Source organism: Pelodiscus sinensis, chromosome 4 (assembly GCF_049634645.1).
Source record: "Pelodiscus sinensis isolate JC-2024 chromosome 4, ASM4963464v1, whole genome shotgun sequence".
Lineage (NCBI taxonomy): Eukaryota > Metazoa > Chordata > Testudines > Trionychidae > Pelodiscus > Pelodiscus sinensis.
Genome location: NC_134714.1, coordinates 72,038,385 through 72,053,908, shown reverse-complemented (window position 1 = coordinate 72,053,908; position 15,524 = coordinate 72,038,385). Strand labels below are relative to the sequence as shown.

At 43.9% G+C, this 15,524-nt stretch overlaps 1 protein-coding gene across 6 annotated transcripts in view; it reads left to right on the top strand.

The window, feature by feature from the left end:
• The window catches only part of RAD51B (RAD51 paralog B), a 627,945-nt gene that overhangs the window by 176,606 nt on the left and 435,815 nt on the right, over nucleotides 1-15,524 (top strand). For 5 of the 6 annotated variants that reach the window (XM_075927355.1, XM_075927354.1, XM_075927358.1 and 2 more), the window contains exon 8: nucleotides 11,260-11,319. The exons of the other annotated variant lie outside the window; for it this stretch is intronic. In XM_075927355.1, coding sequence (XP_075783470.1) covers nucleotides 11,260-11,319 — 60 coding nt within the window. The remainder of the gene's footprint in view (nucleotides 1-11,259; nucleotides 11,320-15,524) is intronic. 6 annotated transcript variants of the gene reach the window in all.

Genomic DNA, 15,524 nt, shown 5'->3' with positions numbered 1-15,524 from the left:
TCCTTTTCATATTTGTTCATTTTTTTTAATTGTATCCTTTGGTATATATGGTTGTGACTACTTTCTTCCACTATTTGATCTGAGGAAGTGGGTCTGGCCCACGAAAGCTCATCATCTAATAAACCATCTTGTTAGTCTTTAAAGTGCTACATTGTCCTGCATTTTGCTTCAACTAAAGATCACCTGAGCCTCAATTTCCTTGAGCATCCTCCCCAGCCTAGCATAGTCTCCCTTAATTTGTTCCAGTGAGAATCTAGCCGTATCATTTGTTCCTACATGAAGGATGATCAATGGATTCCTTCCTGCTCCCTTAATAATTCTCTTCAACCTCAGTTCCACATCTCGTATCTTAGCACCTGGCAGACAGCACACCCTTCTATTCTCTGGATCAGATCTGGTTACAGGCCTATCTATTCTTCTCAATAAGGAGTCCCCAATCACATAGACCTGCCTTTTCCTAGTGACAGTGAAATTCTCTGGTCTATCTCTAGCTTCCTCTGGCTGGAAATCCTTACCATTCCTATTTTCCCTTGTAATCCTAATGCTCATTATTGGTGTTGTCTCCATTAAGTCTTCCCCTTTATCTATGGGACTAGCCACTCTTCTCTTCTTCCTTACCCTTCCATCTTCATTATCTACCTGCTGTACCCCTTCTTCATTTTCCAACTCCACATACCTGTTCTTGAGCTCTATTTTTCCCTCACTGACCAATCTTTTCCTCTGCCTGGTCCTCTGAGTCACATGCTTCCACTGTCCATTTTCTTCGCCCAGCAGTCTCCCCTCTGAGGCCCTTGATCCTGCTTCCATCTGCATATCTAAGCTTTCCCCTTTAGCCACGTCATGCCTTTGCCCCATCATCTGCTCAAACCCCCTTCTAAACTCGACCAGAGTTTCCACCTGCATCTCCAGTCCTCGGATCTTTTCTTCCATCAGCTCTATCAGGTGGCACTTCATGCAAACAAAACTCCTTTCAGGTACCCCCTCCAGAATCATGTACATACCGCAACTACCACATCCAATCATCCTCCTTGTGTTCTCTACTACTTGGGCCATGGCCACTAATGCCTCTATGTTTTATCTACTTTCTCACCAAAATCTTATTAGTCCGGTGAACACAAAAACAAACCAAAACACCCCCTCCACAGGAAAAACAAACTCCAAACAAGTCCCACAATCCAAACTCCCTTTACAAACTCCCACTCAAACTCCCCTGTTTACAGCTCTGTTTGCTTGGCTCCTGTGCCGCTGCAGCTATCATGTTGAATTATTTTTCAGTACTGCATCCAACCCCTGCTTGGAAATAGCTTATTTTGAAATAGCATGTCTACATTACAGGGAAGTCTCAAAATTAGTCTGAGGCAGGTGTCCCTAATTCGGACGTACTACCTTGAACTAGAGCCCCAGAAGGAACGGGGGAGTAATTACTTTGAGTGGCCCTATTTTTAAAAAGCAGCAGTGGAGTGTTCACACTACTGCTATTCCAAAATAGCTATTTCAGAATAAGTATTATTCCTTGTGGAATGAGGTTTACAGATTTCAAAATAAGCCATCCGTTCTTTCGAAATTATTTTGAAATAATGGAATTGCTGTGAAGATGCTCACATTGTTATTTCGAAATAACGTAAGTTATTTTGAAATAACTGTGCAGTGTAGTTGCACCCTTAGAGACTAACCAAAACAAATGTAGATCATATCACGAGCTTTCGTTAGCACAACCTACTTCTACAGATGACAAATATGGACCAAGAGGCACAGAGGTTCTTGTTCCATATTGTCATCTGAAGATGTGGGTTGTGCCCACGAAAGCTCGTGATACCATTTAGATATTTTTGGTTAGTCTCTAGGGTGCTACAGGACGATTGTTTTTAAAGTTTTTTTCAGTTACAGACTAACACGGCTACCCCTCTGAGACTACTGAAATAAAAGTTGCTATTGTTACTTTCACCATCTGCATAATTAATCCCTGTTTAGGGCAGTAGAACAAGTTAAGAAAATAACTTGACCTCATCAGAACTGAGGCACAGAACTATATGTCCCAATAGTCTGTGTTATCCCAAACACAAATATTCCAGCAGAGAGGGGAAAAGTAGAGTAATAGCAGATGGACTGAGTGCCATTCTATCCTCCTCTGCCTAAGAACAGGCGATGTATTTATTTAAGGAAATGGTTCTGCTGAACTAGTCCTGATGTCCATCCAAGTCAATTGGTGATTGCCTTTTCCATGGGGAAGCGAAGTGAATGTTTTATGTAATGTAAAGTAAGCTCTTTAGCTGCTGCTGTTCACAGATTCAGTCTGTTAGTTGTTTATTCAGCTGGGCATGACAGCTTCTGTCTTAACTGCCCAGAGACAGCTTACTTCATATTCGTCTCCCACTTTTATTTTCTCTTTGTCCTCAAGCTGGTGTGATAAATTTTCAGAGTTTCTTTCTAAATTCTGTATTGATGTCTGAGATCTGTTCCTCAACTCTATACTGTACACTGTACCTAAACATGCTACTTTCTTACTTAATAATAAAAGGTCATTCAAATACTATTTACTTTCAGTAACTCTAAATAAGCCATGATTAGTTACATTAAGGGAGATGTTATTTTGTTAAAGCCAAATAGTGGGAAAGAAGAGAGAGAAAACAGATGCAACAACAATTTTTTCTATTGTAATTGACCTAAAGGTGAAGCTAAATTCCCTAGATCAGATATGGAATCTGTCCCAAATTTGAATTTCTCAAAAGTGTGGTAGACGTCTGGATCTAGGATTCTATTTGAAGGGAAGAAGACTGGACAGTTTTAGATCAGGAAAGCCTTATCAGTTTTAGGAAGTTATCAGATTAGGAATTCTTGCATTTCACAATGTTAATAAGCAGAGTGAGGGTTCCATTGGAGTCCTGACAGTGAACAGTGGAGTTGTACTTTGGAGGTGGCAAGCAACCTTCTGCTTGCTGGATTTCAATGTGAATAGACAGAGGCAAAGGCTCCTAACTCACTTATCACACTTTATGCAGAACAGAATGTTCGAGTGCTGTCTGGCAAATGGTTGCTCACCTGTTTTTTTTTTTTTAAAGTCAGCAAACAGAGTCTTAGAAAAATAAACACAAAAATATTAAAAGAATGTTAAGGATGCATTTGAAAGTTATATTCTGTTTGTAATTATAATATTAATGTTGCCTGAAGAAATTTAACTCTGTCTCAGTGGCTGTCCTCATCACTACTTGCTCTTGCCCTGGAGAACCTGAGAGAACAGGGCAAGGGAAGCTCCCAGACCCCCTGTGATGAAGCAGGGGCTTCTCTTAGTGTTTTACATGAGCATTGTGCTTGCTTCGGTTTCCCCACATACTGTGTATATAACAAGGTGGGAGAGGAAGTTTGTTGGTGCAGGGGACCAGGTGCGTCATCGCCTAACAGCTGGGACACTGCCAGTGGCCTGGAGATTGGGAACCTACTGTCTGGGAGGCTCCCAAGCTTGGGAGTGGCTGGTTCCAGCCAGTGGGAGACAAAGAACTGAGGAGAGAGGGGCCCCAGGACCTGTCCTGCAGAGGGGAAACAAAGTAAGAGAAGTGGGGGCAGGAGGCAGCCTGTTTGTCTGGGACAGATGACAAAGGGCAGAGGAGGGGCTGGTGGGGGGGGGGGGGGTGGGGAGGATGGGGACTCAGCTGGAAGGAGGGCGGTGACTGGACTAAGGACAAGGAGCAACAGGAACCCTTGGAGACAGGGACAGACTCAGCTGGCTGGGGCTGAGCCTGACTAGGTCCAAGAGCCCTGAGACATGTCTCCAGATGTTCAGTAACTCCCTGTGTTACACTGGCAGAGTCCCTGCAGGCTGGAGATTGTGGTGGAGGGGAGAGAGTTGCTTCATATCCAGTGCCCCTTGTGTGTAGAATTATGATATATTGCTTAATTACATAATCACCTATGCTACTCTTTCCATCACTTTAGTATGCACTATGAGAGATGTTCCTAGAATTAACTTTTCCGATGGAGTGGATTTTATACCCTAATAAATTTGTTAGTTTCTAAGATGCCACAGGATTCCTTCTTGTTTTTGTGGATACAGACTAGTATGGCTAACCCTCTGAGACCTAGAATTAAGACCAGTGTTCTACAGTTTTATGCTTATCATTTAATGTGTAGTCCCATGGCTCCCAACTATACACAGTTCAAATAATGCACTGACTTTAGCCTCATTAAGTGTTCATTTTCCAGTTTTTAGAGTGAATTCTGCAGGAAGGTTGCAGATATCAGTTTGATTCTTTATGCATATGTGGCTGCGTCACCTCAATCACTGAAGCAATGTCTATATTTGCACTGGAGATCAATTTTCTGGCGTTCTATTTAGCTGGTCTAGTAAGGACCCACTAAATCAAATGCTGAGGGTGCCTCCAGTTGACACCAGTACTCCTTGATTTTCATGAAGCTGTGGAGATGGCGCCAAGTTCGACTTAAGGTACATCGACTCCAGCTATGTTATTTACGTAGCTGGAGTTGCGTACCTTATGCCGATCTTCCGGATGTAGTATAGACGTGGCCTGAGGAAGACAAAGGTGCTTTGGACCTCACCTCATTTACCTGTATAAAGTAGGTCAACAACACTTAATTACTGTCCAGCCTGCGCATTGAATGAACAAGAAAGAGGTGGCAACTGGACATTTTTAGACTCCTCAACCCTGGAACACATTCCCACTGTCTGCCAGAATCTGAATTTGTTGGCTCACCCATGTATTGCAAAGCTTATATATTTTTCACATACTACCTGGAGGGGCAGGTGCATGAGTTGGAGGGGTTGGGTTTAAGGTCTGACTGACGTGAAGGCTTTAGTAGTATTAATCTTCAACCTGAACATTTGAATGTGTTTATTTTTAAAACACATTATGTCTTGGAAGTGCACATTTTATAAATGGAAACAAATCATTAAATACCATTAATAGATAAAGAAAACTGTTCTCTTATTTACACATTTGCTGGGTAGATAAACATCTGTACTGAAAAGATGGGGCTGGTGTAAGGCAAGAGATTGAGTGTCATTTCTTGTTGTATTTCTAATGGGATGCTTTGTGTGCAGAGTAGATGGCAGTGAAATTTGAATTGCATATGAAATATAACTTAATACTTTCACAATTTTTTATTTTTATGTGCTGTCAAATAGAATTGTACAGAAAGCATTAAAGGTATCTATTGATATTTAATACAGCAATTAATATATGAATAATAATAGCAATATGCAGTTTAATAGCATGTTTTATAAATAATTATCTGTTGCTACTCATGCTTGAAGTTAAGCCTCTTCATATATGTTTACAGGTGTGGAGCTCACAATGCTTTAGTGAAGGCCGAGCAATATTACATAAATATGAAAGAAACTATATCTTAAATATTCCATATGAAATAAAAACCTCACATATCTGAGTTGGAACATGGCACAGGACATTGGGTTAATACTGCTACTCTTGAAAAAATATTCATTGTGATCCTTGGAGACCCTGCCTACCCCTTAATGCAATGGCTCATGAAATCATACACAGGGAGCCTTGACAGCAGCAAACAGTGATTCAGGCTGAGTAGGTGCAGAATGACTGTGGAGTGTACTTTTGGCTGTTTGAAGTCCTGCTGGTGATGTTTATACGGGAAACTGAACCTGCCCAATGATAACATCCCTATGGTTATTGCCGTGTGCTGTATCCTCCATAATATTTATGAAGGGAAGGGCGAAAGCTTCATTGAGGGCTGGACCACTGAGGCATAGCATCTGGAGGCAGAGTTTGAACAGCCCAAGACCAGAGGGACATTAGAGGAGCTCAGCAGAGGGCCATAAGGATCAGGGATGCTTTTAGGCAGCAATTTGATGATGAAAGTCCATAGTATTTGTTGCCGTGCATGGGAGAGCACTGGCTACCTTGCTAAAAGGTTACTCTAATTGGTGCATGCAATGCATCCCGTGCTACAGTGACCATTGCTTTGCTGGGGCGTGCTTGCTTGCTTTCATGTCAAGGAATAAAGATTGCTTTGAAACACATGAATTTCATTTATTATAAACAATAAGCATAGAACATATATAAAGCATGACACATCTGCACTTGGAGGCAAGAGGGAGGGGAGAAGGCAGGAGGTGAGGTAGGCTCTAAGAGCTTCAAAGATTTGTGTATCTCCAGATTTCATATGGAGTCCTCCTGTCTGATGTGTTGTGCAAGCGGATCTGCAGTTCATCAGAACTAAACTGAGTGCATATGGGTGTCAAGTGCATTGGGTGCCAGTGGAGGTCTGCATGGATGGAGGTTAGGGGGCTGGTGTGGAGTGTGGCAGGTGCTGCCTGGGGAGAGGGTGATGAACAAATTGTGTTGATGACGAGGGGTGTTGAATGTATGGAAAACAGTTTTGGGATACCAGCTGTAGGGAGGGCATGTAATACAACTGCTCCATCTGAAGCGTTAGCAGTATCTGCAGCAGGTCTGCTTGGTGCTCCATGAGGTTTAGAAGTCAGCTTCGTCTTCTCCTTCCTCTCACTGTCCTTCCACTCCTTCAGTTCTTTCTTTTCAGCATTAGCCTGACTAATGACATCACACAAAAACTTCTCTTGTTAATAGCCCTGCAAAGCCTCTCTGCAGGTGATATCCGTGCAGACTGCCATGCCAAGGTTAACTCTGTGAAGCCAAACTGCAACTTATTAGAGAGTCCATTGTTAACACTAGACATAGCACTGCCATAACCCATATAATTCATATAAGAACCCCACAATAGTGAGTTCACAACTGGGACAGGGGAATTCTTTGGTGCAGGTGTGACTCGGGGAGAGCACTGCAGGGGGGCCCGATCATTAGTAATGGTCACTCAATTTCCAAAGGCCGTGTTCATCCTTTTGCTGCTTAGAGTGAGCAGAGAAGCAAAGGAGGGTCTTTTAGTTGACTTCAAATTCCGTACAGTTCCATACGCAACTTGTTGTGTGTAGTAATGGTCCCCCCACTCACAGCATGGGGGCGGGGAATGTTTCCCTTAACGTAGCAGCCTTTCCAAAACTCTTATGCAGACATGTAGCTCAGCAGCTGTTAGACACTTTCAGTGAGATCTGTGAGGCAGATTACTGTGAAGTGAGAGGCTGCATTAGTAACCTGTTTTGCGACTGAGTAGCCCTGTATTGGTAGCAGGAAAACACAGACCCAATTCCCATTCCCAGCAACCATCCCATTCCCAGCAACTTGCTTTAATGGTTCTAGAAATCAAGCCCACTTACTAGATGCATCCCCCACAGCCTCCAACTGCTGCGACTGGCTCAACATCTATGGATGCTAAGTCATCATCCTCTGGGTTTGGGTCCCCCTCAGTACATTCGTCCACAATTTACTCCTCCTGTCTTGTTCCACTATGGGATGGCCTCTGTGGTCCCAAAGTATCCACGAGGATCTTTGGGACAGAGGTGGAGTCACTGCCAAGCATGTCATCCTGCTTTTTGTGGAACCAGCAGGTTGTGGGTGCAGCACTGGAGCACTAAAGTATTGTGAGCTCCACTCCTCTAAATGTATATGAAGAGACTTAACTTCAAATTATTTATAAAACATGCTATAAATTGCGGAGTGCAATTTGCGTACTTTTTTCTGATAGATCCCTGTAGTGTAGACATAGCCTAAGTGTCTTGCCAGTTACAGCGCTCGGAGCTGATTTACTGCACAGTAACTTGCCAGTGTAGACTTGGCCTCAGTGTCTGTCTTCTGCACCTCCTTCTGCCCCTGTATTCATGCATGTCAGTGTGAAAGACACTATTTACATATATTTGCATATGTATTTGCATGTATATACAACCACACTTAAGTTGCGGCCCTCAGCATGTGCTGTGAGTATCATTGTGACCCCTGGGGCTCCCAAAGTTGAGTAGCTCAGATGCAGACAAAGCCTAAGCTTGCTCATTATAAATGTGGAACAGACATATGATAGTAATCAAATAGGCATAAATTAGGGATGTAAGTGACTTGTTGAGTAATTGACTACCTAATAAACATAGGCTTGTCAGGTAATTGAGTGAGTACTTGACTAGTCAGCCTGCACTCGCCTGTTCCCAGTGCCTCTATATCAGAGGCAGCAAGGGGCAGGGGAAGCAGGTGCTGGGAGGAGCCAGCTTAAAAGCTAGTTCCCTCCAGCACCGTCTCCACGGTGTGGGGGATGGGCAGGGGAGGCAGAGTCACAGTGATCCTGGGGGCAGCATGAGCTGTGACTATTCAGTTCCAGCTCACACCGCCCCTCCAGGAGCTAACTCTGTTGTGGCTCTACACCAAGGGTGGCCTACCTGTGGCTCTTTGAGCCACATGCAGCCCTTTGCTCACAAAAGTGTGGCTCTCAGGGTTACAGCTCCTTCGGAGCTGCATGCCCGCATTGTGCCTGTGCCCCAGTTCCTGGAGGGAGAAGAGTGTGGCTGTGGCGGTGGCAGCTCCAGTGAGACCCAGGCATTGGGTTAGAATGGGAAGAGTCTGGGGGAGCCTGGCTTTGTGGGAGGGCAAGGGCATTGGGGTTAGAGTGGGGGGAACTGGAGGACCTGGGTCTGGGGGAGGGCATTGTGTTAGGTGGGGCTGGGGGTGCCTGGCTCTGGTGGAGGGGTGTGTGGCTCTTTTCACTACTATCCACAGCTCTTTTGGCTCTTCGTGTCTAACTGGTTGGCCACTCCTGCTCTTCACTGGCTCTTACTGCATTTAAAGTGTAGAGCCTGCAGTGGCAGCTTGCCCCCCTTTTATCAACTAATCAAGTAGTCGATGGAAATTCCTTAGCATAAATATATATATGATTAATGAAAAATATAGCTCTCCCATGTTCTCCACATAAGGCCAAGAAGTATTTCACCCATTTTACAGTTAAGTAAACTGAGGCAGGGATAGGTTATTTTGTCTAAAGGTGCACATTCAGTAGGAGACAGACTGTTTGTAAAATGCAGTGCCAAGAGAAGTACTTCATTTCAGGAAGAAAGAATATGTCAGTATAATTTATGACACTTGTTGGCTCAAATCTCAATGCTACTTTTATGTGTTATTTCTACTTCCCAATCGATAATTTGAAATTTAATGTTTCCTCTGTGGAGAGTACAATACTGATCTTGGTGATAACAGTAATTCAAAATAGGTCTTTGGAAAACTTTAATTTGCATTTTTCTTTGTGCAAATTTAGCACACTGAAAAGTATTTTTTTTCCTCTACATTTTTTTGTATCTTTTACATGTCATTGGTTCTATTAAGCTTACCAAAGCAAATAACTTAACAAGCCCATTTTAAATTACTTGGATTGTAGTTATTGGTGCATGTCAACCACTTGTGCTATTATGCATGTCCCTACATGTTTACAGTTAACTTGTCTGACACTAGATGTTTTTACATGTTGATTTCCTATTGTAAGATATTTATCTACATTGGTTCTTCGGGTGAAAAAGTTTGCTAAACCCTTGAAGCAAGTTTCTGGTCAGGTAGGGTATTTTACCTCAGAAACTGAGGGTATGTCTACACTGCCACCCTAGTTCGAACTAGGGTGGCTAATGTAGGCATTCGAAGTTGCAAATGAAGCACGGGATTTAAATATCCCGGGCTTCATTTGCATCTTGCCGGGCACCGCCATTTTTAAATCCCCCTTAGTGCGGACTCCGTGCCCGCGGCTACATGCGGCATGGAGTAGGTAGTTCGAATTAGGCTCTCTAATTCGAACTACCGTTACTCCTCATAGAACTGAGGTTCTGTGTGCTTCAGTGCAGGGATTCCCACAATTTTTAACAGCTATTAAAGTTCCTTTCATAAGCCACCTATCTTCCTAATCCAATCCCCTTCCCGCCCCTCTCATTCTACCCCACGCCTTTTGTGCAGTAACTCTAGTGTGGTATACTTGAAAAAGTGTTACGGGGACATTATCCAGGAAATAAGCAAATGACATGAAAATTAATTAGCTTGTAATGTGATTGGTGTCACTCCTGATTTGTATCTTTGCAGTTTATTTTATTTCCCTCTGTGTATGTGGGAATCAGTATCCCCTTTCTGCCTGCAGTCTACAGGAGTGTGTCTCCTGTTGATCTCCCACTGTGAAGACAGTGCCGAAGCCTGGCTTAACATATGTTGACTTCAGCTGGGCTCTTTATGTAGCTAGAATTGTGTACCTTAAGCCGGCATTCCCCCATAGTCTGGACTCGGCCTGGAGGCTTCTTTGGGTTACTTCAGACATCCATAGCCCCAAAGGGACAATAATGACAAGTCAGGATCATCAAGTTCCTGCAACACCTTTCTCCAGTCGCCACCTATGTAGGTCACAGGTCTAGGAGTGACATGAGCTGTAGTGCTGTTTCTATACTGCTGGAGGCTTCCTTTGCAGAGGTGATCTTCTCATGGCTGGTTTAGATGGCTCCAGATCTGCTTTACATTGGTATTGTGATGCAAAGTGACAGTTAAATATGGGAAAAGCTGGAGTTTAGTCTTGTCATTAAATTGGTTTGTGCATTATTTGCATCAGAGAAATACCCAGCAAAGAAATACATTGTAGTTCAGCTGCTCTGGGTCTGGGTTTGGACCCCAGAACTCAGAGAAGGAAGCTTGTCTCGCCTGTGCACTGTGTCCCTTCTGGGCCTAGGCAGGGTGGAGGAGAAAGCTGCCTGAATTACCTTCAGAGAGGACAACCGTCTTCTCTGGGGAGAAGAGTGAGAAAATAAGCCTGGAGTGGGGGACAAGACTGGTATTGGAGACTGGAGGCGTGGGAGGGAGAAGGGAAACTAGGACTAGGCATTGTGAGGAGACGAGGGGAGAAGAGACGAGAAGAGATGGGGTTTGGGACCTTGGGAAGGGACTAATATCTGATGAGGAGATGGGGTGGAAGTGGTTCTGGATGGAAAAGGAGACTGGAATTGGGAACCAGTGGGGGAAAGAGATGGTGGGGCAGGGAGACAGTTTTGATGATGATCCTGGTATGGGGTGAAAATTGTAACTGTCTGGGCAAAGAAACTGGGACAAAGATCTTGTGGGGAAGTGTTGGACACTGAGATTGTAAGGGGACCATTGGGAGTGTGATTGGGAGTTGGTAGGGGTGGCTAAAGGCTAGTGATGAGAGAAGAAACAGGTTGCCTGAGGAGATGGGATGTGGATGACCAGGACTGGCTGGGCAGGGGGCAGGAATAGGGGAGCACTCAGAATTTGTGGGTGTCTCTGTTACAGTGTAATTGGCACCTCTGATTCATTTTTGGTCTCTCCTGAGTATATGTTTATATGAAAGGCCCTGTGCCTTCACACAAGTTAGGGTGTAATCCTGTATTTTTCTTGCTCACAGACTCAGATTCCTGGGCTGCAGCACTTGTGTTTACTGATAGTGTTTCCTCAACAGGTCTGGGTGAGTTTGACTCTTTCCAAAGATTTCCTTTGGGGAGCTGTACCCATTAGTTTAATGCAGTGACTAAGAACAGCTTCTTCAAAACAAAGTGTTTGTTTAACCACAGGAAAATAACATTCTGAGAGAACAGAGTTAAAACAATAAAAGACTCATGGAACCTTACATGTCTCAGGTACTACAGGTTAGCATTTCCCTGAAAGCTTAGGCAGGCCCTGCCTCTGGTGACTGCATTTTATTCTGCTTCCTTGCACATCATATGTTTGTGTCACCATCTCTCCTGAGCTTCAGGAAATGTGTCTTTTAAAATAGGCTGGCCTCTTTATTTTTTGTGTTAAGAGGCTAGAACACCCGCCCTTTCCCAGATAAGTACAGTACAGGCAGTCCCCGAGTTACGTGGATCCGACTTATGTCGGATCAGCAGTTACGAACGGGGTTTGCTGCCCATCTCCCTGGTCTGCTGAAGACAAGCAGACCAGGGAGACGGGAAGCAAAGCCTCTGAGGACGCCGGCAGCGGGACAGCCGCGGCGCGTCTGGGCTGCTCGCGTGCTCCGTGGCTTTGCTCCACGTCTCCCCAGACCAGGGAAACGGAGCAAAGCCAGGGAGCACGCGGGCAGCGGACAGCCCAGACGCGCCGCGGCTGTCCCGCTGCCGGCGTCCTCAGAGGCTTTGCTCCCCGTTTCCCTGGTCTGCTGGAGCCCAACAGACCAGGGAGACGGGGAGCAAAGCAGAGCAAAGCCGCGGAGCACGCGGGCAGCAGGACAGCCGCGGCGCGTCTGGGCTGCCCCGCTGCCCCCGTGCTCCGCGGCTTTGCTCCGGACGCCTGTGGTACAGCAGCTGGGGCGCTGCCGGTTGGTCTGGTAGCGCCGCTCTGGGCACTACTGGACCAACCTGGCAGCACCCCAGCTGCTCTGCCCCAGGCGTCCTGATTCAGCCACTGCTGGTCAGTTTCAGGAGCAACCCAGCAGCACCCAAGCTGCTCTGCCCCAGGCGTCCCCAAGTCAGCCGCTGCTGAAACTGACCAGCGCTGGCTACAGGAAGCCCAAGGCAGAGTTGCTCTGCCCCGGGCTTCCTGGAATCAGCCGCTGATCAGTTTCAGCAGCAGCTGACTTGGGGACGCCTGGGGTTCTTAAGTTGAATCTGTATGTAAGAACTGGTGTCCAGATTCAGCCTGTTGAAACTGATCAGCGGCTGATTCCAGGAAGCCCGGGGCAAAGCAACTCTGCCTCGGGCTTCCTGTAGTCAGCCGCTGGTCAGTTTCAGCAGCGGCTGAATCTGGATGCCAGTTCCGACTTACATACAGATTCAACTTAAGAACAAACCTGCAGTCCCTATCTTGTACGTAACCTGGGGACTGCCTGTACATCAGGAGTGAAGGAGACCATTCAAGAGAACAGTCCAGTCATTGTTTCATGTTGGTTTGATGGCTGGTCTTTTTTTCTGGAGATTCCTTTTCTGTGGGCATGTGAGTAACTCCTGCAGGAATTAATCTCCTTGTCACTGTATGGCAGACCACACCAAAACAGCCAAATAACAGACACACACAAAATATTCATTAAAATAATACATGTCTCCCACAATTCTCACATAGATTGGGTAAAAGAATAGAGACAGGATGGGAGAGGGACATTTGGAAGGAAAGGGGAGAAGGGGTCAATCTTGAGAGAAATAGCAGGGTCTGTGCTCACTCTCTTTGGGGGGAAAGGATTGTCTGCTACTCTCGGTACAGTGGCTAGTATAATGGAGCCCCATGCTTGGTTGGTCCTTAGGCTACTATAAGCATGATTCATAATGAGGATGAATCATGATTTCTAGAGAAGGAGACTCACTCTGTCTGACTTCTTCTTTTGTGCCAGGAGTTGGAAGGTGTGTGGTGAATAAGGCTGGAGGAAGGAAGAGAAAGGATGGTCTCATGGTAGAAGCAGTTGCCCCGGAGAATTTAATTCTATTCCGTCTTCTGCCACAGAATTCCTATGTGATTCTGGGCAAGTAGAATAAATCAGGATTTTCACAGCTGGTGGCTAACTGTGCATTCCTCGTTTTCTGGATGCTTGACTTAAGATGCCCAGGGGTATAATTTGTAGAAGTGCTGAGCACTCACAGCTGCAAGTGCAGACAATTGGAGCTGTGCTTTGAACTTATAAAGTGCTATATAATACTAAATTCTCTGAAAAATCCGGTCCTAAGCACCTCAGATTGGGCATCCAAAATTAGTGGATATTTCTGATATGAATTTCTCTGCCTCAGTTTCCCATCAGTAAAATGTGGATTTTACTGACACCATCTCACCTCAGAGGGGAGTTGTGAAAATAAATTAATGTTCATGAAGCACTCAAATTCTATGGTGATAAGCACAATAGAAAAAAACATGAGGAAATTAATATTTCTGTGTCAAGAGCACGATTTTGATAAAGTGCAGTAAATTCAAACTCAGGGTATACATTGAACAATGAGAAGAGAGCAAAATACTGAATCAGCGAGCACCATGAATCTCATGCAGTAACTGAGTCAAGGTTTCCATGGGAAAATAGTATATGATCTTGTAATGAAGGACTGTTTTATAACATATATGCATAAGGGGGCACAGGCAACTTTAATTCTAGCATTTTCTAACTTTTGAGTGCTGGACTTTGCAACCTTAATAATGTTTTCTTTTTAACATTTTGAGTGTGTATATGTAATATTTACATACAGAAAACCATATGAGGGCATTAAAACATTATTTAGAAAACTAAGGATAATAATATTACATAATGGAGACATAGGTACTGTTTCTGAAGATACCAGAGCAAAACTTATTCTTGGTGTAATGTCACTGAAATTAGATGAATTTATCTCAGTAATTGTAATATCAGTCACTGAAGTGACCCACGGGACAGAATAAGTTTTACATCGATCTGTATCACTTAGAAGTCTTCAAGTTTTCTGTTTTGAACATTACAAATTGAAACCAAATAGCCAAGGAACAAAAACTTTTTTTTCTTTTCATTTTTATTATTCATTAGGAATCAAGTCAGAAAGCACACGTAATCCATCTTTCTCCTTGATTTTTCTTCTACTCAGCTGGTCTGCAGGTGTCCTGAATTTTGGCTAAGTTTTCAATGCTTGGAGACTACAGTCATTACTAAAATTCACTGGCACATGTTCCCTTTGGAATGCTGCTGATGTCATGGAAGAATGAGACCTGAGTAGTAACCCCTAACAACCAGAGCTGCAGTAAATAGTGAACATTACCTCCACCAAGATATTGTTTTTAAAAGAGATTTAACAGGACGATGCTTGCCTGCCAAGCATAATAACAATTGTACTTATGCTACCATAGTCTTCCTAAAAGCACCAATACATTGCTGAAGCTTAGCCATGATATTTGTATACCTAGTAAAAGTAGCAATAATTCTTTCTGTCTTCTATAGAAGTATTTGATTCTTTCCACCACCTAAAACTTTCTTGGCTTTTCAAATTATAGAACAGTGTTAGTGTCTTAGTTACAAAGGAACTAGTAAAGTCGTTTTCATAATTTTAAAAACATGATTTCATGCCAAAATATGTTTCTCTCATAATCAGGTGAGTGGATTTGCTTGTTACTGCAGGGTTAACAAAGAACACTGAATTGCACATTTTTTGTTTGCACTTTTGCGGGTTCCGTTCTCAGCCTTGAGTTTTGTTTTTGTATGGTCAATCCTGAATGCTGGGTTTGTTCATGAAATGTAAATATATTTGAGATGCTTGCATTGATCTGGTTTTCCTTTCTTGGAAATATAGCAGTGCAGCATTTGTGAACACGGCACCACTCTGGCCCCTCAATGTAATATTTACTTGAACTCTGTAAGCAAATAATAGCATGGGGGGAAAGGATGATCAGTCCAAAATATACTTGGGAAGGATCCTTTTGATGATACATTCATATTTTTTATAGTTCTTTCTAATGATGGCACTTAATTGACTATGGTTCTGGTTAATGCCATGTTCAATTGCTATGTTCTTAAGCCTAGATTATGTGCTGTACTTCAGCTGCTTTATGCTTCTTAAAGGGAGCATATTCATCTATTGGAGGACCACAGTTTAGGGTGATGGTGGTGTAATGTTTTCTAAATGCCTTGCCAGCAGAAAGTGTCTATTGCTTTTCTACAGGCCTATAGTTGAGCAGTTCTGTCCTTGTGGATCTAACACCTTGGTTTCCTGTGCGCAAAAAACGTGGTACATGAGA